The sequence below is a fragment of the Sciurus vulgaris genome (assembly GCF_902686455.1).
Source record: "Sciurus vulgaris genome assembly, chromosome: 2".
Classification (NCBI taxonomy): Eukaryota; Metazoa; Chordata; class Mammalia; order Rodentia; family Sciuridae; genus Sciurus; species Sciurus vulgaris.
The window spans coordinates 188645559-188672897 of NC_136462.1; the positions used below are offsets into that span (position 1 = coordinate 188645559).

The window sequence follows — 27339 nt, forward strand, 5'->3', positions numbered from 1 at the left end:
TGCCCCCGCCGCCGGAAGCCTCCACTATTTTCCGCCCTCGGGCTGGAGCGAACTTTGGCCTTTTGGGACCTGCCAGTCTTATCAGTTTTTAATCGCAGTTGTTATTAAGGGAAAGAATGAAATGGACTTCTTTTTACCCAAAAGTTAATCTTCGCTCTGTTCGTATGTACCCCTCATCCACAGTAATGGTATAATCCTACATGAGCCCAGCCCGCGCCGGACGCCAGCCGCCAACGCGCATCTGCCGTTCTGTCGTCATCACGTCGCTGCGGAAGGAGCTCCACGTCCGGGACACACCTTCTCACGCGCGGGTGCGCCTCCGCAGTTGCTAGGCGGCCTTGGATACCTGTCCGCGGGATGCTGGGCGACGTCAGGTGAAGATGGTGGTCACTGGGCCTCAGGTAGGAAGGACTCCGACTGTAAGGGGTGGGCCGGGGCGTTGGGGCGGCGTAGGCGCAAACGGCGGCCCAGCCCGATTACCCGCGAGGCTTCTGGGCCAGTCTCCTGGGAAATCTGAGGTCTGCTGGGGTCAGGTAACTGGCTGCGCCCTGGCCTGGGCTCGAATCTCCACCGCCTCGGACTGCGCGAGTTTTAGTCGTTCTGTTGAGTATAAAAGAGCTTTGGATGAGCAGTCGTAAGGTCTTGGACCCTTTGTCATTGCTGCCACCCTTAGTCTATTCATCACTCATCTGGGAAAGTCCTGATTTGACTGGTAAGGTTATTGGGCGGTGGGGGGAAGCCGAGAGAATGGTTGGACAGCACTCTCCAGGTATTGTTTTAATGTTATGATTGTTGTTTTAAAGTCCCTTCCTATCCTTAAGGAAACTCATTTCTGAATAATTTTGATAGGGCAGGACCTCAGGTCTGCTGCTTTCACCAGGGACTCAACTACAATAAGCTTTTAACTGAAATTGTAGCTTTCATTGCACTCTCTCTTTAAGGGCCACAAAATGACAAAAGAAGTTTATTCCCTTTTCCTAGGTTTTTGTTCTTTGCCAAAAAATAATCAATGGCAATAGCAGAAATATATGTCACTAGGCTAGGACACAAGCACTACAATACCAATATTATCAGTCTGATAACTGACACAGCTACTAAGGGACCAACAGCTGAGTAGTGTATAAAACATGGGTATACTGGACTAAGGGATGGGTCACATCCAGGTCAGAACAGAGGGAGACAGTGTGATATTTCATCATGTCACTCCGAATGGCTCACAATTTTCCATTTAATATTTTCAGGTCACAGTTGACCTCTGTTAACCAAAACCTGAGAAAGAAAAACCATGAAGGATAAGGGGATACTACTGTTTTATCAGTAAAGATGACAAAGACCAGAGCTAGAAAGGATAGTCTGAAAACAAAAATGTGTTAGTGTTAATGGAAGTACAGTGATTACGTTTTTTTGGAGGGCAATTTGTATGTTGACTTAGCCATTCAAAAAATAGGAATTTATTCTACAAATATCCAGAGTACATAAAAAGATCATGTTCAAAAGTTATGTTTTTAGGGCTGGGGGGTTTAGTTCAATGATACAGTATTTTCCTAGCAGGCATAAGGCCCTGTGTGAGCCCAAACACTGCAAAAACAAAAACAAACAAAGGGTGTCTTTAGTATTTTACTAGCAATTTTTGGAAAAAATGACAGTTGCCAATCATATATAATTGATAAAATAAATTGTGATACATCCACAAAATGGAATACGTAGAGTTATTTAGCAGAATATAGTAGATCCATATGTATTGACATGGAAGGATGTCAGGTATACAAAGTTAATCGAAAAAATTGTGTTGGACAATAGTGTATATGGTAAGATCCTATTTAGCAAAATAAACTGTTAAAATATATATGTGTATGTGGAGAGAGGGTGGGGGGAGGGGAGAATTTAGAAGATGATATCCCACACTTAATAGCAGTTAGCAGTGGTGAATCAATGTGGAATCATGGTCTCAGGCCACAAGAGCAGGGTGGTGGTGGGCAAAGCCATGGAAGTAGGCTGGTGGGAGGGCCAGGGTAAGAACCTGGAAGCAGAAGCCAGGGATGAGCTGGGTTTGGTTTGGTCTTTGGTTTCTGTAGTTATAATTATGCATTTCATTCTCCACTTTTGAGAATTGTGAATGTTTCATAGATAGGCTGAAGTTGTATACCCTTCTTTGGTAAATTAGAAATGAAAGGCAATGGGCTAGGGATGTAGCTTACTGTTAGAGCACTTGTCTAGCATGTGTGAGGCCCTGGGTTCAATCCCCAACTCTGTGGAAAAAGAGAGAGGGAGGGAGGGAGGGAAGGAGGGAGGGAGCAAGCGTGCACACGTGCTGAAAGGCAACTATTCCTTTTGGGGTCTTTCTTTTGGAATATTGTGTATTGTTTCTCTGATCTATCTTTTTTCCGTAAGGTAACCATGGAGAAGGAGGTTCGGAGCACCATTCTTTTCAATGCATACAAAAAGGAGGTATTTACCACCAACAATGGCTTTAAGTCCATGCAGAAAAGACTTCGGAGTAATTGGAAGATTCAGAGGTGAGTTGAATCTTGTGTGTATTATCTTTGCTTCTAAGTGATGATAGTTTACTGGTTAAACTGAAAAGTTTTGATTTCCTTATGAATGATAAATTGATTAGGTGGGAAGAGCTCAATTTAAAGATTGTTCAAAAGATTCAGCATGGTTGGGCATGTCTGTAATCCTAGTGGCTAGTGATGCTGAGGTAGGAGGATCACAAGTTTGAGGCTAGCCTCAGCAATTTAACAAAACTGCAACCAACTTTATGAGACTCTGCCTTAAAATAACAAATAAAAAAAAACTGGGGATGTGGCTCAGTGGTAAAGTACCTCTGGATTCAGTCCCTAATACAGAAAAAAAAAAAATTGTTCAAAAGTAAATGAATTTTTATAGCCACGTGCAGTGGCACATGCCTGTAATCCCAGTGGCTTGGGAGGCTGAGGCAGGAGGATCACAATTTCAAAGCCAGCCTCAGCAGAAGTGAGGTGCTAAGCAATTCAGTGAGACCCTGTCTCTAAATAAAATACAAAGTAGGGCTGGGGATGTGGCTTAGTGACTGAGTGCCCCTGACTGTGTTCAATCCCTGGTACCATCACTCCAAAAGAAGTAAATGAATTATTATTGTTATTATTATTATTATTCAGGGTGGATGAATTATTATTAATAACATCTTTTTTGTTGTTGTTGTTGCGGTACTGGGGATTGAACCCAGGGCCTTGTGCTTGCAAGGCACGCACTCTACCAACTGAGCTATATCCCCAGCCCTTTAAAACATCTTTTAAAGAATTAGCAATCACCACATTATTAAGTTGTTCTATAAATCACAAACAAAAAGTTTTCTTATTATATCCATATAATAAGATGTTGAAGGTTAGGGATGTGGCTCAGTGGTAGAGTGCTTGCCTGGCATGTGTGATCCTGGGTTTGATCCCTAGCACTGCAAAAAAGAAAGAGAAAAAAAAAAAAAAAGAAAAGAAAATTCAGGGTGTAGCTCAATGATAAAGGGCTCCCCAGCACTGAAAAAAAAAAAAAAAGGAGATGTTGAAGATTTTCTCCATATTTTAACTTGGGTCAACACATCAGTTTAGGGAAAGGAAAAATGGGAATTAAATGAGAACATCTCTGTCTTTATATGTACGTGTCTGTGTATGTATTCTTAATGAGAATGAATTTATAGTCATATAAACTAATGGGTAGAAGAAATAAGAGATGACTGAATTAGTATTTGGAGGACTTCTTTGTGTGTGTCCCAATCCTGGAAATTTAAGCCAGGGCTTAAATGGAGCTGCATCCTTAACCCTTTTTAAATTTTATTTTGAGACATGGCCCTGTTAAATTGGCAAGGTTGGCCTCAGACATAAACTTGCAATCCCCCTGCATTAGTCTCTGAGTTGCTGGGATTACAGTGCTGTTGCCCTGGCTGGAGGACTTCTTCATGTCTTAGCATGGCTTAATTTGGACACCTTGGCTTGTTGGAAGTATTTGACTAGAGGACATATGTCTCTGGCAGGCTTAGGAGAGGATTCTGACTTTGGGAGAGAGGCTGCTTGATGTACCTCTGAGCCCCTTCATCTCTTGATCTCTGTTGCCTTGGTTCTATGCAGCCAGTTTGCTAAAATAGTTCCTAAGTTGGTTTAAGTTACAGATTTAACATTTACTTTTAAAATGTTTCCAGCTTAAAAGAGGAAATCACATCTGAGAAGCTAATTGGAGTGAAACTGTGGATTACAGCTGGGCCAAGGGAAAAATTTACTGCAGCTGAGGTAAGAAATATCAATAAAGCAGAAATACAGTGGTGTGGTTAGGAAGATGGGCTCTAAGACACTGAACTTACATCCCACTCCACTACTTCCTGTGTTGCCTGAAAGCAGTCACATCATCTGACTTCATGATGGAGTTGTGGTGATAACTGAGATAATCCATGTAAAGTGCCAAACACATAAGGAGGGCTAATCAAGCTTTAGTCATACTTCTTTGCCTTATTTTTGTTTGAAAATAGTAAAACTTGATTTAAAATTAGAATTTCTCAGTTCTGTTGTATGGGCTAGATAAAAAATGATAAATATAAAACCCATGCTAAAAATTGTCAGTGTTGGTGAGGATGTGAAAAAATTAGAACCCTTCTACATTGTTGGCAGCAATATAAAATGGTGAAACCATTAATGAAAAACAGTATGGCAGTTCAAAATTGATGAAATTGAGTTCCACAATCTCATTTCTGGATGTGTATCCAAAAAACTTGAAAGCAAAAGCTCAAAGAGTAATTTTGTACATAGCAGTACTTTTTACCATAGCTAAATGATGGAAATAGCCCAAGTGTCTGTTGACAGATGAATAGATAAGCAAAATGTGGTATTTACCTGCTGGAAATACTATTCAGCCTTAGAAATAGAGAGGGATTAGAGTGCAGCTCTGTGGTATCATGTATGAGCAAGTCCCTGGCTTTGATCCCCAGTACCAAATAAAAGGTGGGGGGAGAAATTCTGATAAATACTACAACATGATGAACCTTAAGGCCATTATGCCAAGTGAACTAAGGCAGTCACAGAAGGACAAATACTGGTCAAGTGCTGTGGCACTCACCTAATATCCCAAAGACTAAGGAGGCTGAGGCAGGAGGATTGAAAGTATGAGGCCAGCCTCAGCAATTCAGTGCAGCCTGAGCCACTTCTCGAGACCCTTTCTCAAAATAAAAAATTAAAAGAACTGGGGATATAACTCAGTAATAAAGCACCCCTGGGTTCAATCCCCAGTACCAAAAAAAAAAAAAAAAAAAAAGACAAATACTATATGATTTCACTTACATGAGTAATTGAATTCATAGAGACAAAAATTACTGGTGTTTGCAGGCCTGGAAGAGATGGGGAATTGTTAATAGGTATACAGTTTTAGTTTTAAGAGATGAAAAGGGTTCTGGGGATTGGTTACACAACAGTGGTTGTATGTTTAACATTTAAAAATGGTTAAGATGGTAAATTTAGGTTAGGTTAGGTGTATTTTACCACAATTAATGAAATTTTAAAAACCCAGAACACATCAAGAATCTATCTACCAGAGACTTGTAGGAAGTACCCTGATGCTCTTGGAGGTTGTGGGGAGTAGGGAGGCTGAGGCAGGGCAACGCCAGTGTGATCCTTCTGTGGAGGCAGGCTGTGGAGGCAGGCCGGGTCTCCTGCTCTTACTCTAGGTGGAGCCAGTGGGAGGAGATTCACAAGGGTACATTTCTGGTGTTTTTATTTTCTCAACTTGTTGCAAGATGTCCTTCCTACCTGGGACGGGCTTGGAGACGTAACTCAGGTTAATCGAGAGCAGGAATAGGAATTATTGTTGAGATTAGAGGTGACCAGTGCCTCTGCTCACTGAGACCTTGAGGGAAATGTACCACCGAGGGCAGCAGCCTATAGAGGAGGAGTACTTTATTACTTATGGGGCCACCTCCCTTCTGTAGCTAGGGAAGCCAGAGAAGTGTTTAGGTCTTTTACACAAAGGAGGCAGCCTCAGGAAAGTAAGGGTGTCCAGAGAGAAGGTCAGAGCCCGATGAGTAGGCCTTTTTCCAAGTGAGAACAAGCACCAGGCCAAGACTTACTTCAGGCTTCCAAAAGACATGCATCCTTGAGAGGCAGACTTGGTTCTTTGGAACTTTAGCCTAATAAAATGTCCTCTCACCAGATCTTTGGAGTTGGAGTGAGGAGGGAAGGAAAGGAAGAGAAGAACCTTTGGCTTCTTTCTGAATACAAACATTTCCTGTTTTTATTCTTCCAAGGTCTGATCCCAGTGGTAGCAGGGATCTTCCTCAAGGAAAAAGATCATTCTTTCCTGGTCATTGCTGGCCTCCTAAGACTAATAAAGGGGTGATACTTCCTTGATACTGTCCTGTGTCTGGTATTAGATGCTAATAGCAGACAGAAACCAGGCTGAAGAGTCTTACTGCATTTCCCACCTCAACTACCCCACCTCACTTGGTGACATTATTAAGCTACCACCAGGTGACCACATGACAGACAAGTATTTTCCAACCTGTCAGAATAGCATCCACCATTGTATCCTGATTATAAATACCACCTTTATTTTCCTGAATTGAAATGCATGGATAATATAACCCACCGCCATTTAAAACAAGTCAATATAGGAGATTACCTATAATAAAAAGAAATTAAAAGAAGATGATTTATAAAAGAATATACATTCTTCACATTGTAAATGCTTAAGCATGTACACACTAGAAGAATATGCATATTTCAGTTTTAGTGTTTAGGCATATGTACCCTAGAACACATTTTAAATAAAGGCTAAACAAATACATGGAATACTACGAGTAAGACAAGTGCAAAAAAAAGCAAGCTGATGCAGGTGTGTTGGTATTTCAGGTCATGAGCCACATTGCACTGGTGATGCAATTTGCCAAAATACTGATGAACTCTTGGTAAATTGCTGAAAAAAAATAAAGTATAATTCTCTCAATTTACATGGTAGTTGCATACCTGAGAATTTGGTTTGTATTAAATCATGCAAAAATATTTTTTGTTTATATATAAATTGGAGTTAGATTCTAGATCAGTTTATGTTGTTGGTGAGTTTTTTCCCTTTTTTTAAATCCACATGACTGTTGAGGAGACATTCAAACGTTGTGGGTCAGTTCATAACTACAGGGATTGGTCTGAGCATTGCAGGGCCTTAGCATACCTGCCCACCATCTGCTAAAATGTCCTTAAATATTAACGTTAGGACAATTCACAATACATGCTAAATGGTTTAATGCCTCCGCTGAGAGTCACAGGCCTGGATCATACAAAGTCAATTATATAAATATCCCACATTGCTTCCACATTGTAATGTGAAACTCCTTATTTACATATCAAGTTCTTCATATATCTCTTTTTCTCAAAATTCTAGACAGCCAGTAGGATACAAAAGATACCAATACCACCTCTGTTTCCACTGCATTTAGATACCATTGACAAATTCCAGAACCACAGTCATAGTAGGTCCTAGTAGTGTTTCCCATCCCAAAACTATGTTCTGAGAATATAGAAAACATAAATATGTATACAGATGTACACATATTGAACCCAGGGTCGCTGTACCACTGCATTACATTCTCACCCCTTTTTTGTTTTTTTAATTTTTTTTTATTGTAAACAACTGGGGTACATCTTGTTTCTCTGTTTGTACTCCTTTTTGGTTTTTGAGATAGGATCTTGATAAGTTGCTGAGCTTGGCCTTGAACTTGGGATCTCCTGCCTCAGCCTCTGAAATAGCTAGGATTACAGGTGAGAGCCACAGTGCCCAGCTTCTTTTCTGGTGGAATACTTAGTGAAGAAAATTAAGCTATTGATCTATAGCAGACATGGTGGTACACGCCTATAATCCAAGCAACTCAGAGGCTAAAACAGGAGGGTTCAAGGCCTTCAGCACTTAGTAAGACCCTCTCCCCCTCCACAAAAAAACAAACAAACAAAAAAAAAAAGAAAGCTGAGCATGGTGGTACACATCTGTAATCCCAGCAACTTGGGAGACTGAGTTCGAGGCCAGCCTCAGCAACTTAGCAAGACTGTCTCAAAATAAAAAATAAAAAGGGCTGAAAATGTGACTTTGTGGTTGAGCACCCCTAGGTTCAATCCCCAGTACCAAAAAATAAATTAATTAATTAAAAAAATATAAAGGGCTGGGGATGTAGCTCAGTGGTAAAACATCCCTGGGTTTAATCCTCAGTATTAAAACAAAACAAAACTATTTGTCTAGACATCCTCCCCTTGCCAGCTTTCCCCAGAATAGATCAGCAAGATCAACTCCAGATTTTTTTCCCCTCCTCAGCTTTGTGAGAGTTAGAGAGTGCTTCCCAGGAGATAAGCCAACAACTTAAATTCTCACTGTGGTTTGGTTAGATGACCTTGAACAGAACTCTTCCTTGATGAGGTATGGAATGCTTTCAGCCTTATATTCTTGGCAGGCAGTGAAAGGAAGGTATATCTAGATTTATGTTTCTTAGCTGAGGTAGTTCTCCTTCCTTCTCTCCTTTTGACAGGATATTTGGCAGTGTCTGGGGACATTTTTGGTTGTTGGAAGAGTAGATGTAACTTGTATCTGGTATTTGGAGACCAGGGATGCGCTAGATGGAGATCTGCGAGTTTCCTTTAGCTAATAGTTTTACACTTTTGCTTTGCTGTCCAGATAGTCAATTTTGAAAATGGCAATTCAGTTTGAGTATTTTGAGGCATTATGCTCAAAGATAAGCCTGGAAATCCTATGTAGAGAGTATATTTTATATTATCTCATATACATTTATATTTAAACGTTTTATAGATTTGAAGTGTTTACTTTTTAGTAAAGTTTTATTCATAGTATAATATTTTGGTCAGAAGTCTTTTGAGTATGTATATTCATAGATTGATTTTTTTCTTTGTGTAGTTTGAAGTTCTGAAGAAGTACCTTGACAGTGGTGGGGATATCCTTGTGATGCTAGGAGAAGGTGGAGAATCCAGATTTGACACCAATATTAATTTTCTACTAGAAGAATATGGAATCATGGTTAATAATGGTAATTATTAGTAGTATTATTTTAATTCTAATAGAAGCAGTGATTTCCTATTTATTGTTCCACTAGGGTTCCTGGCCCACTGGTACAATGGAGAAAGATCTGGCTGAGGCAATATGGTTCAGCATTCTGGGCTCACAGTAGTCTTAGCTCTCTGCACCTAGGCTTCTTCCACTAATAAAATTCAATGGATTGCAGCAGAGTTCCAGGGTTCCTTCCAGATCAAAATTTGTATAAGACTATAACATCAAACTTATTTCTAATCTAAAATGCATCTCTCTCTCTTCCCTACAAGATGCTGTGGTTAGAAATGTATATTACAAGTATTTCCATCCTAAGGAAGCTCTGGTTTCCAATGGAGTATTGAACAGGTAAGCATGTTGAGAAGCAGAGAGGTCTTTACAGATGACTCTTATCTCTTCTCACATGTTTTCATTGCCCTGTCTCCCTTTTTACTTTATTGTACTTTATTTTATTTTATTACTTCTTATTCATCAAATTATATTCCTCCATTTTTTTTTTTTTTTTGGTACCAGGGATTGAACTCAGGGGCACTCTACCACTGAGTCACATCCCCAGCCCTGTTTTGTATTTTATTTAGAGACAGGGTCTCACTGAGTTGCTTAGCCCCTTGCTGTTGCTGAGACTGGCTTGAACTCTCAATCCCCCTGCCCAGCCTCCAGAGCCAATGGGGTTACAGGTGTGTGCCACTGTGTCTGGCCATCTTCCTCCATCTTTTGCAACCTTTCTTCACATTCACCTTTTGTCAGTTAGGATACTTTTCAGTTGCAAGTAACAAAACCATGTCCAAATGGGATTAAACTTGATTATTGACTCGTGTAGTTGAAAAAGCCCAGAATAGGGCAGGTTTGGATATGGATTGACTGAAAGATTCATGTCATCAGGGCATGAATGTTTTCATTCATTTCATTCATAGTTTCATTTCTGTCCAATTCTTTTGGCTTTACAGTTCTGTATGTGTGGACTGAATTTTATTTATTTATTTATTTTTTAAGTTTCTACATTCATATCTGCATGCTGTCCAGGGCAAGAGAGCATGACTTGGTCCCAGCATTCCCACCAAGAATAGTCATGAGAATCTGTTTGATCTGCCTTGGCCTCATGCCCATCCTGGACAAGCCTGATGGTGTAGCAAGGCTATCTCCTGGAGGCTGGGTTAGCTTTCTCTTAGCTGTCTAAAATAGATTAGGGGCTTTGGGGAAGTAGGAAATGAATGCATGAGGGGCAACATCCAGTGCCCCCATGAGCTTTTTCTTGCATTCAGAATTATTCATTGCACACTTGAACATGTCATAGGCCAGGCATTCTATTGACCCTGAGGATAGTCTAGAGTGTGGGTATAAGATATGCACTCTTTCCTCAGGACTCAAGAAAAAGAATTGATCCTAATATATTGTTAACTTTTGTAAGCTTCCTGAAAGATATGTGAGTATATGGGTATACTTTAATTTTTAAAAAATGTGTCATAAGAGAAGTTTCAAGATGGCAGAAAGAGAAGGTCGCTTTCCTGCCTGCTCCATGGCATGAAACCAAGAAGGCAGAGAGGCAGCTTCTCAGCAAGGTGACATAGTGGAATAAGACTTGGCTCCTCTACCAAATGAGTGGAACTTAGGGGGATCCCTGGTGTGCAGACTTCCAGTGTCTAGCCCCTGCAGGTGCGCTGATTTAAAATCTCCAAACCAGTTTGCATTCCACAAAGAACATGGAGCATACCTTAAACCTGGCCTCTAGGACTTCTGCTTACTGGATTACCTCTCTTACTCCAGCAGTCCACCCAGAAGGTGGAGCATCACACTCCAGATGACCCCACCTGACACTGCTGAAAAGAGAAGCTGAGAATCTTTTGAACTCTAAAGGAAACAATTCTTTAACTTTTCGTTAAGGTTTTTTTTTTTTTTTTTCTCTCTGATTAATCATGACCTTCATGGTCCATGGACATTGATACATATTCATATTTGTTTTTTTTCTCATTTCTAGCATTTTTTAAGCCAGTTATTTTTCATGGATAAGTTTTTTGAGGATTAGGATGTTTGATTGGTATATTTCAGTTTTGTTTTATATTCTTTTATTTTTATTTTTAAAAATATTTACTTTAGCCAGGCGCGGTGGCACATGCCTGTGATCCCAGGGGCTTGGGAGACTGAGGCAGGAGAATCTGGAGTTCAAAACCAGCCTCAGCAACAACAAGGCGCTGAGCAACTCAGTGAGACCCTGTCTTAAAATAAAATACAAAATAGAGCTGGGGATGTGGCATGGTGGTTGAGTGCCACTGAGTTCAATTCCTGGTCCCCCCCCACCCCCCGAATTTTTTTTTTTTTGCATATTTATTTTTCTCTCACCTGTTTCCCTCAAGTCTTTTTCTTTTCTTTTGCTAATACCCTATTGTTCTCTTTCACTCTTCCTTTAATCTTTTACTTTTCTTTCCTCCCTCATAATCATCACATCCTATATGACTTCTGTTCTCTTCCTGTTCATCATTTGAAACTGTAAATCCTTTTTACAAACTTACTGTCTTTATTGTAGAAAATAACTGATCATATAATTTCTTTTGATTGTGAAAATTAACATTGCAGATGTCATAGTAGGAACTATTTGGTTTCATGCTGTATATTGCTTGCATTGATTGTTGTTATTATTTGTCTCCCCATAAACTGTGAGGTACTGGAAACCTTCAGGGACACTCTTAAGTCCTCAGGGTAGAAACTCCACTGCCTCAGATCCACACTGTTAGATGGGTAGGCCCAAAAACAACATGAAAAAGCAAGGGAACAAATTGCCCCAAACAAACCAAGATACTCCAATAACAGAATCCATCGACACCACAGTGGAAGACATGCCAGAGGAGTTTACAATGTACATAGTTAAAGTAATCTGCGAGGTGAAGGACAATGTAAGAAGTGAAATCAGAGAGAAAATATGGGAAGTAAAAGATCACTTCAGTAAGGAGAGATTCTGAAAAGAAATCAAATCATCAAAATGAAGGAATCAATATAACAAATTGAAAACTCAATGGAAAGCATCACCAACAGACTAGATCACTTGGAAGACAGTTTCAGGCAATGAAGACCAAATATATAATCTTGAAAACAAAGGTGACTGTGGAGAAAAGAGGTTAAAAGAGACCATGAACAGAACTTCCAAGAAATATGGGATAACCTGAAAAGACCAAATTTAAGATTTATCAGGATAGATGAAGGTTGGAGATACAAACCAAAGGAATGCACAATGTTTTTAATGAAATAATACAGAAAATTTTCCAAACCTAAAGAATGAAATGGAAAATCAAATATAGGAGACTTATAGGACCCCAAATGTACAAAATTACAAGACCCACACCAAGGCACATTACTCTAAAAATGCCTGACATATAGAATAAGGATAGAATTTTAAAGGCTGCCAGAGAAAAATGTCAGATCACATTTAGAGGGAAGCTGATTCAGATGTCAGCTGATTTCTCAATGTAGGACCTCAAAGCTAAGAGGTCTTGGAATAATATATATTAAGCTCTGAAAGAAAATGGATGCCAGCCAAGAATACTATACCTAGCAAAATTAAGCTTCAGAATTGATGATGAAATGCAAACCTTCCATGATAAATGTTGGGGTCTTAAGCCCCCTTGCTCTTCTCGACCAGCGATAAGGGAAGGGGACACTCCCCAACAAGGTCAGACCGGGATAGGTAGGGCCGACTGACCGCCCGCTCCCAGCCCTCCAGGCGGAGGACAATCAGACGCCTCAGGGAGACCCGTCACAGCAGGAACTCGTTTGTTGAGGAAATCACACAGCTTTTATGTAGGGTGGGGGCTAGACGGGAACCAATCACCTTAAAGGTCAGCAAGGCAGGGGGGTTCACGCACCGAGAGTCCCGTTGGACTATATGGCAAGTACGAGCTGATCACGTTCGCGGAACTGTTGTTAACCAATCCCTGACGGTGGTCCGGTTTATTGTCATGAACCTTTGAAACCGCTTTTGAGCCTTGATTTTACTCACTCGCCAGGGAGTAAGGAGTCAGCCTGAGTTAGTTAACGTCTCCTTAGTCCCAACAGATAGACAAAAGTTAAAAGAATTCACAACTGGAAAGCCTACACTATAAAACATACTCAATAAAATATTTCATAAAGAAGGAATGAAAAATAAAATTGAAAGCCAGCAAAGAGAGGAGCTACACTAAAAGAATAGTCAATCAAAGGAGAAACTAATTCAAATTAAAAACCAGAAATAAATAAAAATGACAGGGAATAAAAATGATTTCTCAATTACATTATATGTAAATGGCCTCGACTTATCAATCAAAAGACATAGACTGGCAGATTGAATTTAAAAACAAGACCCAACAATATGCTGTCTCCACAAATGCATTAGTTTCCAAATATTTGAAAATATTCCTGATATCTTTCTGGTGTTGATTTTTAATTTAATTGTTTAATTAAAGAATATGTTCCGAATAACCTGAATTCTTTCATTTTCATTTTCATTCATTTCAAATTATTTTCTAATTTCCCTTGTGATTTCTTCTTTAATCCATTGTTACTTCACAATGTGTTATTTAATTTCTATATGTTTGTGGATACCTCTATTAATTTCTGATTTCTTACTAATTTCATTATGGTTGGAGAATAAGCTTTGTATTATTTTAACCCAGTCTTACTACTTCTTCATGCAATATCTGAATTTTTAGGACATTTTAAAATTAATTTCCCCTTACTTTGAGCTGTAAAGATTTTTTTATTCTGGATGCTGTATTTTACTATTAATAAATCCATGTATTTTATCTGTAAAGAAAAAAAGAATTTTATTGGCTCAAAAAATGTGTCACAAAGTCTACAAAACTCTTGCATCTGTTCACATTTACTATTAATAAATGCAATGTGAGATTCTCCAATTTTTTTATTGACTAGGTTTTATTTTTTTTCTTCAAGGGAAATTAGCCGAGCAGCAGGAAAAACGGTGCCTGGAATCATTGATGAGGAGAGCAGTGGGAACAATGCCCAGTAAGTGTGTTTCTCAGGCCGCTTGGGGAGGCTGGATTTATTTCAAAGGATTTTCCTTTTGAAGGTGAAGACTTTTCCAATTTCAAAAGTAATTCTCATCAATAACAAATAAAAACAGTTTGAACAGTTCAAAAGGAAGAAAGTAGCCAGGCAGTGGCACACCTCTATAATCTCTGTAATCTCTGTACCTCAGGAGGCTGAGGCAGGAGGATTGCAAATTCAAGGCCAGCATCAGCAACTTAGCAAGACCCTATCTCAAAAAATAAAAGGACTGGGGATGTTCAATACTCAGTACCAAAACAGAGAGGTAGAAAGTAGAAGTTCTGCATTGTAAATCCATTCCCCTTGCCTGAAAATAATCAGTGTCTGTCTGTCTGTCTGCCTCTCTCTCTCTCTCTCTCTCTCTCTCTCTCTCTCTCTCTCTCTCTCTCTCTCTCTCTCTCTCTCTTTCTCTCTCTCTCTCTCTACCAACTGAGCTATATCCCCAGCCTCTCTTGTTTTTTGATCGGAGGAAGGTACTGGGGATTGAACCCAGAGGCACTGTACCACTGAGCTAAATCCTCAGCTCTTTTTAGGATTATTTATTTTGAGACAGGGTCTCACTTAAGTGGCTTAGGGCCATGATAAGTTGCTGCAGCTACCCTCAAACTCGTCATCCTCCAGCCTCAGCCTTTCAAAGATAATCAATCTTAACAGTATGGAATTTAGATTTCTAGTTCTTTTTCATATATGAAAACATAGATAATTGCTTTATCTTTTAATGACAAAACTAAATTGGATATGTCTAATTGGATATATCTTCTTTATCTAGCCAATCCCCTATTGTTAGACATTTAAGTAAGTCTGTATTATTTTTCTTTTTTTTTTTTTTTTGTAGTCCTGGGATTGAACCCATGGGTACTGTACCACTGAGTTCCATCCCTATCCCTTTTTATTTTTTATTTTGAGACAGAATCTCACTAAGTTGCTGAGGCTGGTCTCAAACTTGTAATCTTCCTGCCTCAGCCTCCCAAGTTGCTGTGGTTACAGGCCTCCACCACTGTGCCTGGCTAATATTTTACCTTAATAATATCACCTAACATTTATTTGAGCGTTTACTTTGTAACCGATGTATATTACTTTATTTAATCCTCACAACAACCATAGAAAGTTGAAGATGAGATGCAAAGAGGTAACTGCCCAAATTTACCTGACTGTCAGAACTTAGATTTAAACCTAGGTAGTTTGCTCCAGAACCTGTACTTCCTTTCTGTTTGTTTCTGAGACATAGATTTATTTAGGAAAGCAGATGCACATTTCAGGAGAGAAAGTAGGCTATCAAGAGAGAGAGCTGTCTTTGGGGTAAAGTAAGAAATACACATCCAAAGAAGGATGCCAACCATCTTGAGAGTGAGGAGCTTTTGAGATAAAGCAAGGAGCACACATTCAAGGGAGAAGGCAGCAGTTGACCTCTGCTCCCTGTGGTTATAAACAAGTTTTTATATGTTACAAATAAAAAGCACAAGTGAACATCTTGGTATAGTTTTTGTGTTCTTATGCTAATTTTAATAAGGTAGAATTGGAATTTCTGAGTCAAAAGTGTTCTCGTTGACGTATTGTCAAATGTGATACATTGCCCAGTCGCCCTTCCAGCAGCTTGTCGCACTTACAGTTCCTATGAACATGCCCCCTTTTCCTCTCTTGCCAAAATGTAGTATTCTAGTAAATACTACATTTCTTTGATTATTAGCACATGGGAATATGTCTTTCCTATTCAAAGATTATAAAATATTCACCTATATTTTCTTTTTGTTCTTTTATAGTTATTCTTAAATAAATTTTTAATTCATCTGAGAATATATTTTAGAGTATGGTACGGAAATGGAAATGTTTCTCCAAATAGCTGAAATTATGCCATTCTTCTCTAGTAGTTTAAAATGTCACTCTTATTATATAATAACTCTCACCTTGTATATGTATTTGGAGTTTGATTCTAATCCATATTATTTGTTTTTTATTCACTAGTATCATATTATTGTAATTGCTAGAACTTTGTAACATACTCTAACTTTTTATGTAAAGTTCAACTTTTATGGGGTAATATACCTTAAAGTATATTTTTCTCAGTATGATAACTAAGAAAAATATTTGTAGTACACAGAGGTCTTATAAAAGAATGAGAAAAGAAAAACATTTTAAAAAAATCATCAAAAGGCAGTAGCAAAATTCATAGAAAACAAAATTAGCTCATCTCCCCTGAGGGTATTTGGGGGAAATGTCAGGGAATGGGGGGTAGATTCATGTTGACATCCATGTGGCTATTTTCACTTAACTGTTCTTCCCCCACGGTCAACTAATGATTTCCTTCTGCTCCTGGCCTAGAACTCATGACTGTAGTCCCTACTTACTGGGATACTGCTGCACTAGGGGCAGATGGGGGAGAATGGAGATTGTGGGCAGGTATTGGCTTCTTTCCCATGGTGTGACCACAAAAGTCATAAGGGTAGAAAAGACATTACTGAAGGGATGGGAAAACTAACCTTGGAAGGAAATAATTTTAAAGTTGAACTAGGAAAAGTTTCCTCATGGTCCAAAGAAAGAGGAAAATTAAAATCTTTATTGGTTATTCCTTATGGATGCTTTTTCCATGACTTTTCCTACACCCAGATCTTTAATTTATGCTCTGAACTTAAGACTTCTATTTCTCTCCATTCTGAGAGCACTTCCTTCAAACAGCTACCTTTGTAGAGCTCCTATTTTCAGTAAAACCCTAGTCCCTCTTACATGGGTTACCCTCACCCCAGGATCTGTACCCCACAGTCTCCAGAGATACTTTGCCCCAGGTCACATGGGCATTGAACCCAGGGCACTTTACCACTGAGCTGCTTTCCCAGCCCTTTATATTTTTTTTATTTTGAGACAGAGTCTAAGTTGCTAAGGCTGGGCTTGAACTTGTGATCCTCCTGCCTCAGCCTTCCAAGTTGCTGGAATTACAGGCATGTGCATCTGTACCCAGCTAGATGCTCTTAAGTCTGTGTTAGAGAGGTGGAGAGTGAGAAAGGACTCCAAGGCAAGTCTTTGTAGCAGTGTCTAATGTGAGGTACACATATGCCCCTATTCATAAAATGCCCCTAAGCATTTACCTGATGACATGCCCTCCCATGATGTGTCATTGATTCTTAGAGATTGCAGCAGCCAAATCTAAGAGGAAAATACATACTTTTAAGACATTATTATGCAGAGCAGGCTCATATGTATGTAACTCTACATCATTCTTTGATGAGGCCCCTCTTGGCCTCCCCCTCCACTGAGGCTACTTTACTTTTTCTGGTTACAATCATTTGCACTTTACTGTTAGTTCACATTCATATTTGCTGAGACACTGCCTTATCTGGTAACTAGAGTTGTCCCAATTTTTGAGTTAACAAACCAAAACTTAGAAAAAAATTTGTATTTAATGGTACATCAGACTTTTGCCCAAGAAACACTTGTTTACTTTTGGATTTTAAAAATTCATTTCATAAACACTTGCATGTTTCTCTGTTTCTTCCAGGGCTCTCACCTTTGTCTATCCTTTTGGTGCCACCTTGAGTGTCATGAAACCAGCAGTGGCGGTTCTGTCCACAGGCTCTGTCTGCTTCCCGCTTAACAGACCCATTCTGGCTCTCTATCACTCAAAGGTACAGCCTTTGTTAAATATGGTGTGCATGTTGTTTTTATTATTGAAATTATAAAAGCTACTTTACCAGTTTGTATATGAGAGTGTGACATATTTTTCTCACTGATCTTCCTGTCAGTCCTGTGAGGTAGTATTTTAGGTATCCACGTTTTCTTCATGGGAAGCAGTGGGTCAAGTCCTAAACCTGTCCCTTACTATTCTAAGTCCACAGTTTTCCCACAATAGCATGAAGTACCTGCTTTATAACTCTGAACCAATTTCATCCTGTGATTCTGTGAGCTCACAGAGTACAGAGAATCCATTCAGGAAAAGGGGAGTTAACTGTACAGAATTGCCCAGAATCATGCTGCTCTTGTTTTGGATTATCCCAGGAGAACTTATCAAAAGATTAGTTGTCCAGTTCTCTTTTGGAGACCCCCAAGGAGTGTGGCAACAGTGGTCTAGAGGTCTCTGTGTTATGATGCCATTTTCCCACTGCCTTTTAATTCATGTCTTGTTGAATTTACCTTCATCTGTCCACCAAGACATGAAATTCACCAGCTTCCCATTTTTTCTGGGGACTTAAATATCCCTTGTTCTTCACATTCCTGTTTTTCTTTGTGAGACCTAGCTGTTATCTTTCTCTCCTTAGTTAAGGGCCTCATTTTTTTATGGAAGTAAATTAATATCTATGCTGTGAAAGATTTAAACAAAATTCATGGGACTCTTATGGTAGTTTTCTCTTCGAAATGTCTGGAAATATTATTTTAAAACTAAAGCATTATTTTTGAGATGTGGGAATAGTTTACATAAACTGTCAGTAAACTGTAAATGAGATACTATTTTAAAAGGCCTCTGGTGGTTTCATACTACAACCATGATTATTTGATTCCTTTTTTTGTTTTGTTTTTCACTTATTTTGATGATATTGGAGATTCCAGGGCCTCTTGCTTACTAGTCAAGCACTCTACCACTGAGCTACATACACAGCCTTTTAAAACAATTTTTTAAAATTTCAGATAAGGTCTTGTTAAGTTGCCAAGGTCGTCCTCAAACTTGTGATCCTCCTGCCTCAGCCTCCCAAGTGATTGGGATTATAGGTGTGTGCCAACATTCCTGGCTCCATTACTCTTAGTGTTTCATTTGGATTTATTTCTAATTATTTGTGATTATGGCTATAACATTGCATGTAGACTTTTTGTGTATTTTGGTCTGTTTTGTTGCATATTTTGACAATTGTAGCAACAGTGTGTGACAGTTTCAGCAACAATGTGTAAAGGAACTCATTTCACTGCACCTGATCAACACTGTTTATAGTCTTTTTTATATTTATTCATCTGATAGCAAAAATACTTTGACTAATACTGAAATTTTTCCTTATGAACCAGTCGATATTTCTTTTGTGAATTTTTCTTACCAATAGTTTAGTTTTTTGTTTGAATCTTAAACACTGGATTTTTTTTTTTTTTTTGTCCTCATAAATGTCTTTATAACTCTAATAGAATATCTTTGGGTTTACCTCTTTTTTTCCCTTTAAAATTATTATTGGGCTGGGGATATAGCTCAGTTGGTAAAGTACTTGCCTCGCAAGCACAAGGCCCTGGGTTCAATCCCCAGCACCGCAAAAAAAAAAAAAAAAAAAAAAATTATTATTGGTCTAGGAGAATAACTTAGTGGTGGAATGCTTACCTAGCATGTGCAAGACCCTGGATTCTATCTGTTTCATTGAAAAAGAATAATGATCTTCATTTGTACAATAACTAACAATGGGAAAAGGCTGGTGAACCAATTTATATTACTTTTGTTAAAATGGAGTAGGAGAATATAGAAATGTCTAAAATGAGAGGCAGAGTAAGTTGTAGTTGTTATCATAGTGGATATCACTAGACTGTTAAAATCCTAATGTTAAAATCCTTACTTTTTAGTATGTAAGACAGTTGCTGACGTGATTTTGGTGGTAAATATTTGGGGACTGGGATACGTGCAGTGTGTTTGGGGATCCTCGTGTCTGACAGTGCTTTGTCATCAGTAGAACCAAGGTGGGAAGCTGGCAGTGCTTGGCTCGTGTCACATGTTCAGTGATCAGTATTTGGATAAAGAAGAAAACAGCAAAATCATGGTAAGCTTTTCTCTTTCATCAAATTAATGTATTAATGTTTGTAAACACCTTTACTCATTTAAAACCATGTTTTCAGAATCTATTATATGGCAGCACTAAGATACAGAGTTGAATCAGGCATAGTCCCTTGCTTATAAAAAGTTTATAGCACATGGAGAAAGAGAATGACATATGGAATAGTCCAGAAAAAATGTTTCTAAGCATGCCAAGTAGGGATGGGAGCCTATCCTTAGAGGAGCAAACTGAATAAGGGCTTCAAGTGTAAAGCCACAGAACTTGAACTTACTTTATGCTAAAAGCCATGGCGACCCCTCTAGGGTTTGCCACAGCCTTGGGCCTTGTCAGATCCCTCTGTCGTCTGTGTGGAATGAGAAAGGAGCAGGCAGCTAGAGCCAGTTAGGAGACTGGTGGAGTCATCCAGGCAAGAAGGTGAAGACTGAATCAAGGAGTGAAGGGTAAGTGGAGAAGAGGGGCGTTATGGATGTTATGTACAGGACTGGTCATTGACTGATGAGGGAGCAAAGTCGAGACATTGCAGTTGTTCTATTAGAATAATGTAAAGAACACATGTCTTGAGAGAACAGCAGAGTGGGACGCAGATGTCTTCACAGATCTGTACATTGTGGGATTCTAGTGGCTTACTTGCCACAGGAAGTCCACCCATTAGTGAAATTAACTCCCTTTTGCCTTAGAAGGGTTGTATTGGGAGATTGATTACGGTCTTATTTCTATGGAATCCTCATGAAGTTCCAGTACCTCTGGGTATAATCTGGGAGAGCTGGATGATCTTTTTTATTTCCCTGCAGTACTGGGGATAGAACCCAGGGGTGCTCTATCACTGAGCAACATCCCCAGCCTTTTATTGTTTTAAGTTGCCTAGGCCAACCTTGAACTTATGCTTCTCTTGCCTCAGCCTCCTGACTGGCTAGGATTACACATGTTGGCATAGTACCTTGCTTAGATATTCTGCTTTTTAGTAGCTATATTTTTAAATCAGACTGTCATCATATTAAAATTTTTTTTCCAGGATTGTGAACAAGTTTTAATAAATTTTGACTTGTGGTTAGGTATTAGAGTATCCTAAGATAAATGATGAATTTCTGATAATAAAGGTTGCATTAGGGGAAGAAAACCTTTTAAGTTTTCATGTGATTTCACCAATAGAAGTCTGGCTATTCTTTTTCTGAATCATTGGTTTAGTCTTTTTCCCTTTATTATTTTTCTTGATTGACTTAATCTCTAGTCTTGACCTTTAGCTTTTCTAAATTACCAGGTATCTAATACTGTATTTATTTTTTTAAATTCAGGATGTTGTTTTCCAGTGGCTCACAACAGGAGACATCCACCTAAACCAGATTGATGCTGAAGACCCAGAGGTAGGACGTTGTGAATCATTAGAAACTTATAAATGAGCTGGGCACAGTGGTGTGTGCCTGTAATCCCAGGGGCTTGGGATGCTCAGGCAGGAGGACTGCAAGTTCAAAGTCAGCCTCAGCAACTTAGTGAAGCCCTAAGCAACTTAGTAAGAACCTGTCTCAAAATTAAAAAAACAGGCTGGAGATGTGACTCAGTGTTTAAGTGCCCCTAGGTTCAATCCCTGGTACCAAAAAAAGAAGAAGAAGAAGAAACTTATAAATGAAAAATAGGTCAAGCTTCTCACTAGCACTTCTAACAATTCCAAAGTAATATGTCTGTCTTATATATAAGACAGATGGAAAGAAGAGATGGTTTTTTGGGAGAGGAAGGCCTCCTGCCTCAGCCTCAGGAATCACTGGGATTATAGGTATGTGCCATTACTCCCAGCTGAATTATATAATTAACCATAGAATTAGTTAGGTTGGGAGCCCATACGTACATATAAGAATTAAAATTTAAAATACACTTTGGCCCAAACTTTTAAAATGAATTATCTACCTCTGCTTCCCAGCTACCGTGAGCTGAGTTGCTTTCCTCTACCATGCTCTTCACGCCTCACCTTGGGCCCAGAGCAATGGAGTCAGCTGACCATGGACTGAAACATAAACCAAAATAAATTTCTTCTCCTAAATTGTTCATGTCAGATGTTAAAAATAAACAAATAAAATAAATGAGTCATCAGTAGAAAAATACTTCTCTTAAAAATACAAAAAACATAAAAATTTTTCATGAAAAATCAGGTTATGGGACTGTAAGTTTTAAACTATAATTTTGTTGTCTTTTGAAGTAATTCTGAAGGCAGTATGGTGAGGTGAGACAAGGTGTAATAGGGTCCCTGGAATGGGAACTAGCAACCTGCAGCCTAGGTCTGGCTCCACCACTGGTCTCGGGACCTTAAGCAGGTTCTTTTTGACCTCTTAATTCTGGGATCTCATCTGTGAAGTAGGGACTTGTAATACCTGTGTTGTGTATCTCACAGAATGATTTCAAGGCCTGTATTAATGGATGGGAATTTACTTACTAAACTAAAGATGTAAAGCATGCTGCGTAAGATATTTATTTATTTGTTTGTTTATTTATTTATTTATTTATTTTTGTGGTACTGGGGCTCAAACCCAGGGCCTCACACGTGCTAGGCGGTGCTCTACCACTGAGCTATATCCACAGCCCAACTTGTTAAAATGTTTACGTTTAGTGTATGCCCAGGCCCTCTATATCATATACGTGCACATAGGTCATTGTGTTTAATTCTCACAACAATCCTGGGAGGTAGATAGTCTCATTCCCATTTTATAGATGAGGAAACTAAAATTCTGCATGTTTGCAATGTGGTCAAACTGTAGGCAAATGCAGAGGTAGGACTCAAACCCAGGTCTCCTGATTCAAAGCCTTTTTTAATTAATTTTATGTTTCTTAAACTCTGAATGAAAGGAAACTTATTTTTTGGCTGTGGGTAGCAGATGTGGCAAGAAGGTATCCCATCAGAGATGACTGTCCACTGACTGCTTCTTCCCTCCACTGTGGCTTCTGAGAAGCTGGTTTGCCTTAGGAAACAAGAGAGCCCCTGTCTGAGATTCTCCCTTATTTGGATTAAATTAAACATTTGAATATTTTCCTTGAATTTCTCTTGAAAAATTTTGTAAGCCCCAAAGTTAAATGACTGGGATACAGCATGGAATTCACTTTTCAGCTCTCACAGTACCTAGGCCAGAGTGGACAGCATCTTTGATAGCTGCCAGTCCTAGTGAGTATAGTGAGTCAAGGGGGCAGTGCTGAGAGGTTACATCTGCTCTTTTTCTGGGTGACACCTTGGTCCTGCTAAGTTTCTATTATTCCTGGTTTCTAGCTAAGGAAACTAAAGTAGGGAAAACCTTCAGAGTCTGTATTTAGGTCAATTCCTGGCTAAGCCATTGCTAACCCCAGGTCAGCCTGGTTTTGGAGCCTTTCCTTTCCTGCTGCCCTGTTCTTCACTGTCCATCGCACCTAACCCAGGACTAATTCAGAAGGAAGCCAGGGGAAGATTGGTGTTAAGGCCTTTCTCTCAAACCATGCCTGTATCTCCCAGATTTGAGACCGAGACCTGGTAGCAACTGTGCTTTGTATTGTAAGGCTTTGGAAAGGTAAATGCTGCATCCAGGAACATTGCATAGTGAGAAATTCTGAAAACCTGAACTTCATATGGTTTTAGATCAAACCTTGTTATATTGGAATGGGTTTTAAACTCAGATAATATCTTAGTATCAAGTAGTACTTAGTAAAACAGTAGTTCACTAAAAAGCTGGAGGAGTTGACCTAACAAGTTTTAACCTCAAAATCTGCCAGGAAGTCAGTCCCACAAGCACTCTTATATTTCTTTCTCTCTGTATACCTAAGGTCTTAATGGTTTTCTGGATTAGGATTTTGTGGAAGGGCCCTATGCAGAGAATTAAGGGAACCAGCCTCAGGACCTTTGTGCTTACTGTCCCAGGCCTGGTCTCTGAGTTGCATTCTAGGGTGTCTGGCACAGTTGGTACCCTTGTTATTGCTCTTTCCCTCAAGTTGCTGGAAAGGATATTTTATTTGTTTATGCTCTTCTCTCATTTGTTGTTTAATAAAAGAGATAGAAGATTAGAGCGTTTTGACCCTTGAGCTACAGAAAAAAGTGAGCCTGTCTGTTTATTATTTATGTAATGTTCAGGCCTGTCTCCTGCAGTGGTGGCGCTAAAGAATACAGGAAACTGTATGTTGCAGATGACTTCAGAGGACCCATTTTTAAACTATTACCAAGTTGGTCTTGTTAGCTAAATGCATTTCAAAGGGCAATAAAGAGCAAATTCCTTGTTGGCAGCATTCATTTAGTTAAATTTGAATTTATTTTTTGAATAGGTAATACATTCACATAGTTCAGTTCAGTTATTCATACATAGTGAATAATCTTCCTTCTGTCTTTCACTCTGGATGCTCTGTTCCCCTTCCAATGACTACAATCTTAGTAGTGTCCTACATGTTCTTCCAAAGATATGTTATACTTACAAAAGCAAGTGTGTGAGTATGTGTGTACTCTTCTTCCTCTTCTTTTATGCTATGTATGTAGACTATCCTTTTAATATTACCAATGGTAATATAAAAGGTATTCTTACCTTTTAATATTACCAATGTGTCCAATATTTCCATATTCTCTTTTTCTGTTTATTTTTAAGGCTGTATTTCACATTGTTTGAATGTACTGTACTGTATTGAACAATCTCCTATTGATGTTTAGGTTTCCCTGGTCTTTTACTATTACCAGCATTGAGCGTATGTCATTATTGAGGACTCTGAGCAGTGCTGGAGAATGTCCCTGGCTAAGAGAGAAGGGCTGGGATCTAGTGTTCAAAGGAAGGGCCATCTGTTCTGGAATCACTGGCAGTCATGCACTTGACAGGACACAAAGCAGGCAGTACGACCCAGATGCTGGTGCGGGATACACATTGTAGTGGGAGTTGGTGGACTTTCTTTTATGATTGCTTCTGTTTTCTCACTAAAATAGAAAATAAAGTCACCCACTAAAATTGCATAAAGGAAAGTTGTTTTGGATGGGATTTGACAAAAGGGAAGTATTGCATCAGGGTATGGGTATGGAAGTAGACTAGAAAGATAGAGTTGAGTGCCTCATAGTCAAGGTGAGACATTGTGAAATTAAAAGGAGACCCTTAGCATTGTTGTGTTTTTCTTCAGCGTGTTGGTACCTGCTTGAGTATTTGGAGAGTTGGACTTAGCCAGCCTTGAGCTTTAACCAAGAGGGTTTTGTTCCTCTTTCCACTTAAAGTGGCTTATTTAAGATTTAGCAGTCCGTGATCATGAATAGTGAAGTCTCTTGGCTAGAAAGTGTAAGTACTGCAGATTGAGACTCTTGTTCCTGCTGTGCTGAAAGGAACCCTCTTGTGGCTTTCAGATCTCCGACTACATGATGCTACCTGACACAGCCACCCTGTCAGAGCGGCTCCGAGTGTGTCTCCAGGAGGGCGATGAGAACCCACGTGACTTTACCACCCTCTTCGACCTGTCCATTTCCCAGCTGGATACAGCCTCCCTCCCCAAGGTCATCAAGTCAGTACCTGGGGCTCTCTGAGCTACACTGCAGTTTTTCATGTTTCTTTGAAAACATGAGCCTGGGGACGGAATTAGGGTCACAGGAAAGATGGCAGACAAAGTGTTCTCAGATTTACCATGAGGCCAAAAGAGAAATTGGGATTGTGGGTGTGTGGTTGATGTAGAGGAACTGCCAGCAGTTATTAGTTCTTAGCCTCCATGTGTTCCAAGCTCTGTACTAAGCACTTAGGATGACTGACCTTTTCCATTTTACCTAGGACTTTTCTAGGTTTTAACACAGAGAATTTAAGTCCCAGTAAACTGAGGTGGTAGGCCACTCTGCAGGCCCTTACAGTTATGTCACTGAATACTTTTCCAGTGTCCCATGAGTTAGCCATGTTTCCACATGAGGAACTGAGGTTCAAAGAAGGGACAGTATTTTCCCAAAGTGAGCAGGGATTTAAAGCCTTGCCCAAATGACTTTCAAGCCAGTGCTTTCTCCTGTATTATTTCTTGCTTCATTATTTTCCATCCCTGATGGTCAGGGAATAACATTTTTAAGCATATTTTGCCTGGCTCAGGATAAACCAAAGGTGGAGGGTACAAGTACAGATACTTGTCTTCGTACCGTCTTTATGTTCAAGTTCAACAAATACTGAGTGCCTACTGTACTACAAACTTTCTCTGAAATTTCCCATTATGGAGGAGATATAAGCTCATTATATAAATCCTAAATGTGAAGTATAAACTAGAAGTGGGCATAATGAATATAAGGAATTTGATTCTGACCGAGAATCTTATGGAAGAATTGCTCTTTTAGCTGCATGTTGATTACTTCCACAAACATTTCTTCAAGGTCTTGTGTCTGTCTGCTTAGCACTCTGTGTATTCTTGGTGAGAAGGATTTCAGGAGATGAGCTGGGGACATTGAGAGAGAGGTTTTCAGTGAGGTCCTTGTATTAGCAAAGTTCAGATAGGCATGAAGACATTTATATAGGTGCATATGTAAATTAAAGAATATGTTAGAAGATGGTACATATTCAGGTGTACTACTGGGCATTGGGAGTGCTGGGGCAGGTTATATTTTTAATAGAATGGTCAGAATGATTTTTTTTTTTTTTTTTTTTTTTTTTGGTACTAGGGATTAAACCTAGGGGCACTTAGCCACTGAGCCACATTCCTAGCCCTTTTTATTTTTTATTTAGAAACAGGGTCTCAGTAAGTGGCTTAGGGCCTGGCTACATTGCTGAGGCTGGCTTTGAACTTGCAGTCCTCTTGCCTCAGCTTCCTGAGCCACTGGGATTATAGGCATGTGCCACCATGCCTAGTTCAGAATGGCATCCTTGAGGAGGTGATACTTGAGCAAGAATTTGAAGGAGGTAAACAAGTGAGCCATGTGGGTACCTGAGGGAAGAGCACTGGGTGGAGAAAACGACCAGCCCAAAGACTCCAAAGTGGAAGGGTGCTTGATCTATTCAAGGAAGAGCCAAAAGTCTGTTGGGGCTGGAGCAGGGGCAGGATAGCAGGAGACTTGGTGGGGCCTTGTAGACTTTTTTTTTTTTTTTTTTTTTTTGGTGCTGAGGATTGCACCCAGGGGTGCTTTACACTGAACCACATCCCCAGCCCTTTTATTTATTTTTATTTGTTCTAATTGGTGATACATGAAAATAGAATACATTTTGACACATTTTACAAATGGAGCATAACCTCTCATTCCTCTGGCTGTACCTGGTGCTGAGTCACCCAGTAGAGTAGTCATATGTGTATGTAGGGTAACAATGTCTGTCTCACTCTACGGTCCTGCCCATCCCCATTGCCCCACTCCTCCTTTCTTACTCCCCTCTGCACAATCCAAAATTCCTCCATTCTTCCCTACCCACCCCCCACTGTGGATCAGCATCCACTTATCAGAGAAAACATTTGACCTTTTATATATATATATATATATATATATATCTTTTAGATGTTGATGGACCTTCATTTTATTCATTTATTTATATGCTGTGCTGAGAATCAAACCCAGTGCCTCACAAATGCTAGGCAAGGTTGCTACCTCTGAGCCACAACCCCCAGC

At 39.4% G+C, this 27339-nt stretch overlaps 1 protein-coding gene across 3 annotated transcripts in view; it reads left to right on the forward strand.

Moving 5' to 3' along the window:
- Window positions 1-243: 243 nt before the first annotated feature.
- Window positions 244-27339, forward strand: part of IFT52 (intraflagellar transport 52) — a 42416-nt gene continuing 15320 nt past the window's right edge. For 2 of the 3 annotated variants that reach the window (XR_013761800.1, XM_079126926.1), the window contains exons 1-10: window positions 246-401; window positions 2392-2516; window positions 4172-4259; window positions 8905-9034; window positions 9327-9402; window positions 13972-14043; window positions 17576-17702; window positions 19713-19799; window positions 21107-21175; window positions 25129-25283. Coding sequence is in view for 2 of the 3 variants with exons in the window: in XM_079126926.1 (XP_078983052.1) it covers window positions 381-401; window positions 2392-2516; window positions 4172-4259; window positions 8905-9034; window positions 9327-9402; window positions 13972-14043; window positions 17576-17702; window positions 19713-19799; window positions 21107-21175; window positions 25129-25283 (950 nt within the window). In the remaining variant the exon portion in view is untranslated. Of the gene's footprint in view, window positions 402-2391; window positions 2517-4171; window positions 4260-8904; window positions 9035-9326; window positions 9403-13971; window positions 14044-17575; window positions 17703-19712; window positions 19800-21106; window positions 21176-25128; window positions 25284-27339 lie in introns of all 3 variants that reach the window. The other variant, XM_079126927.1, reaches the window with a different exon arrangement.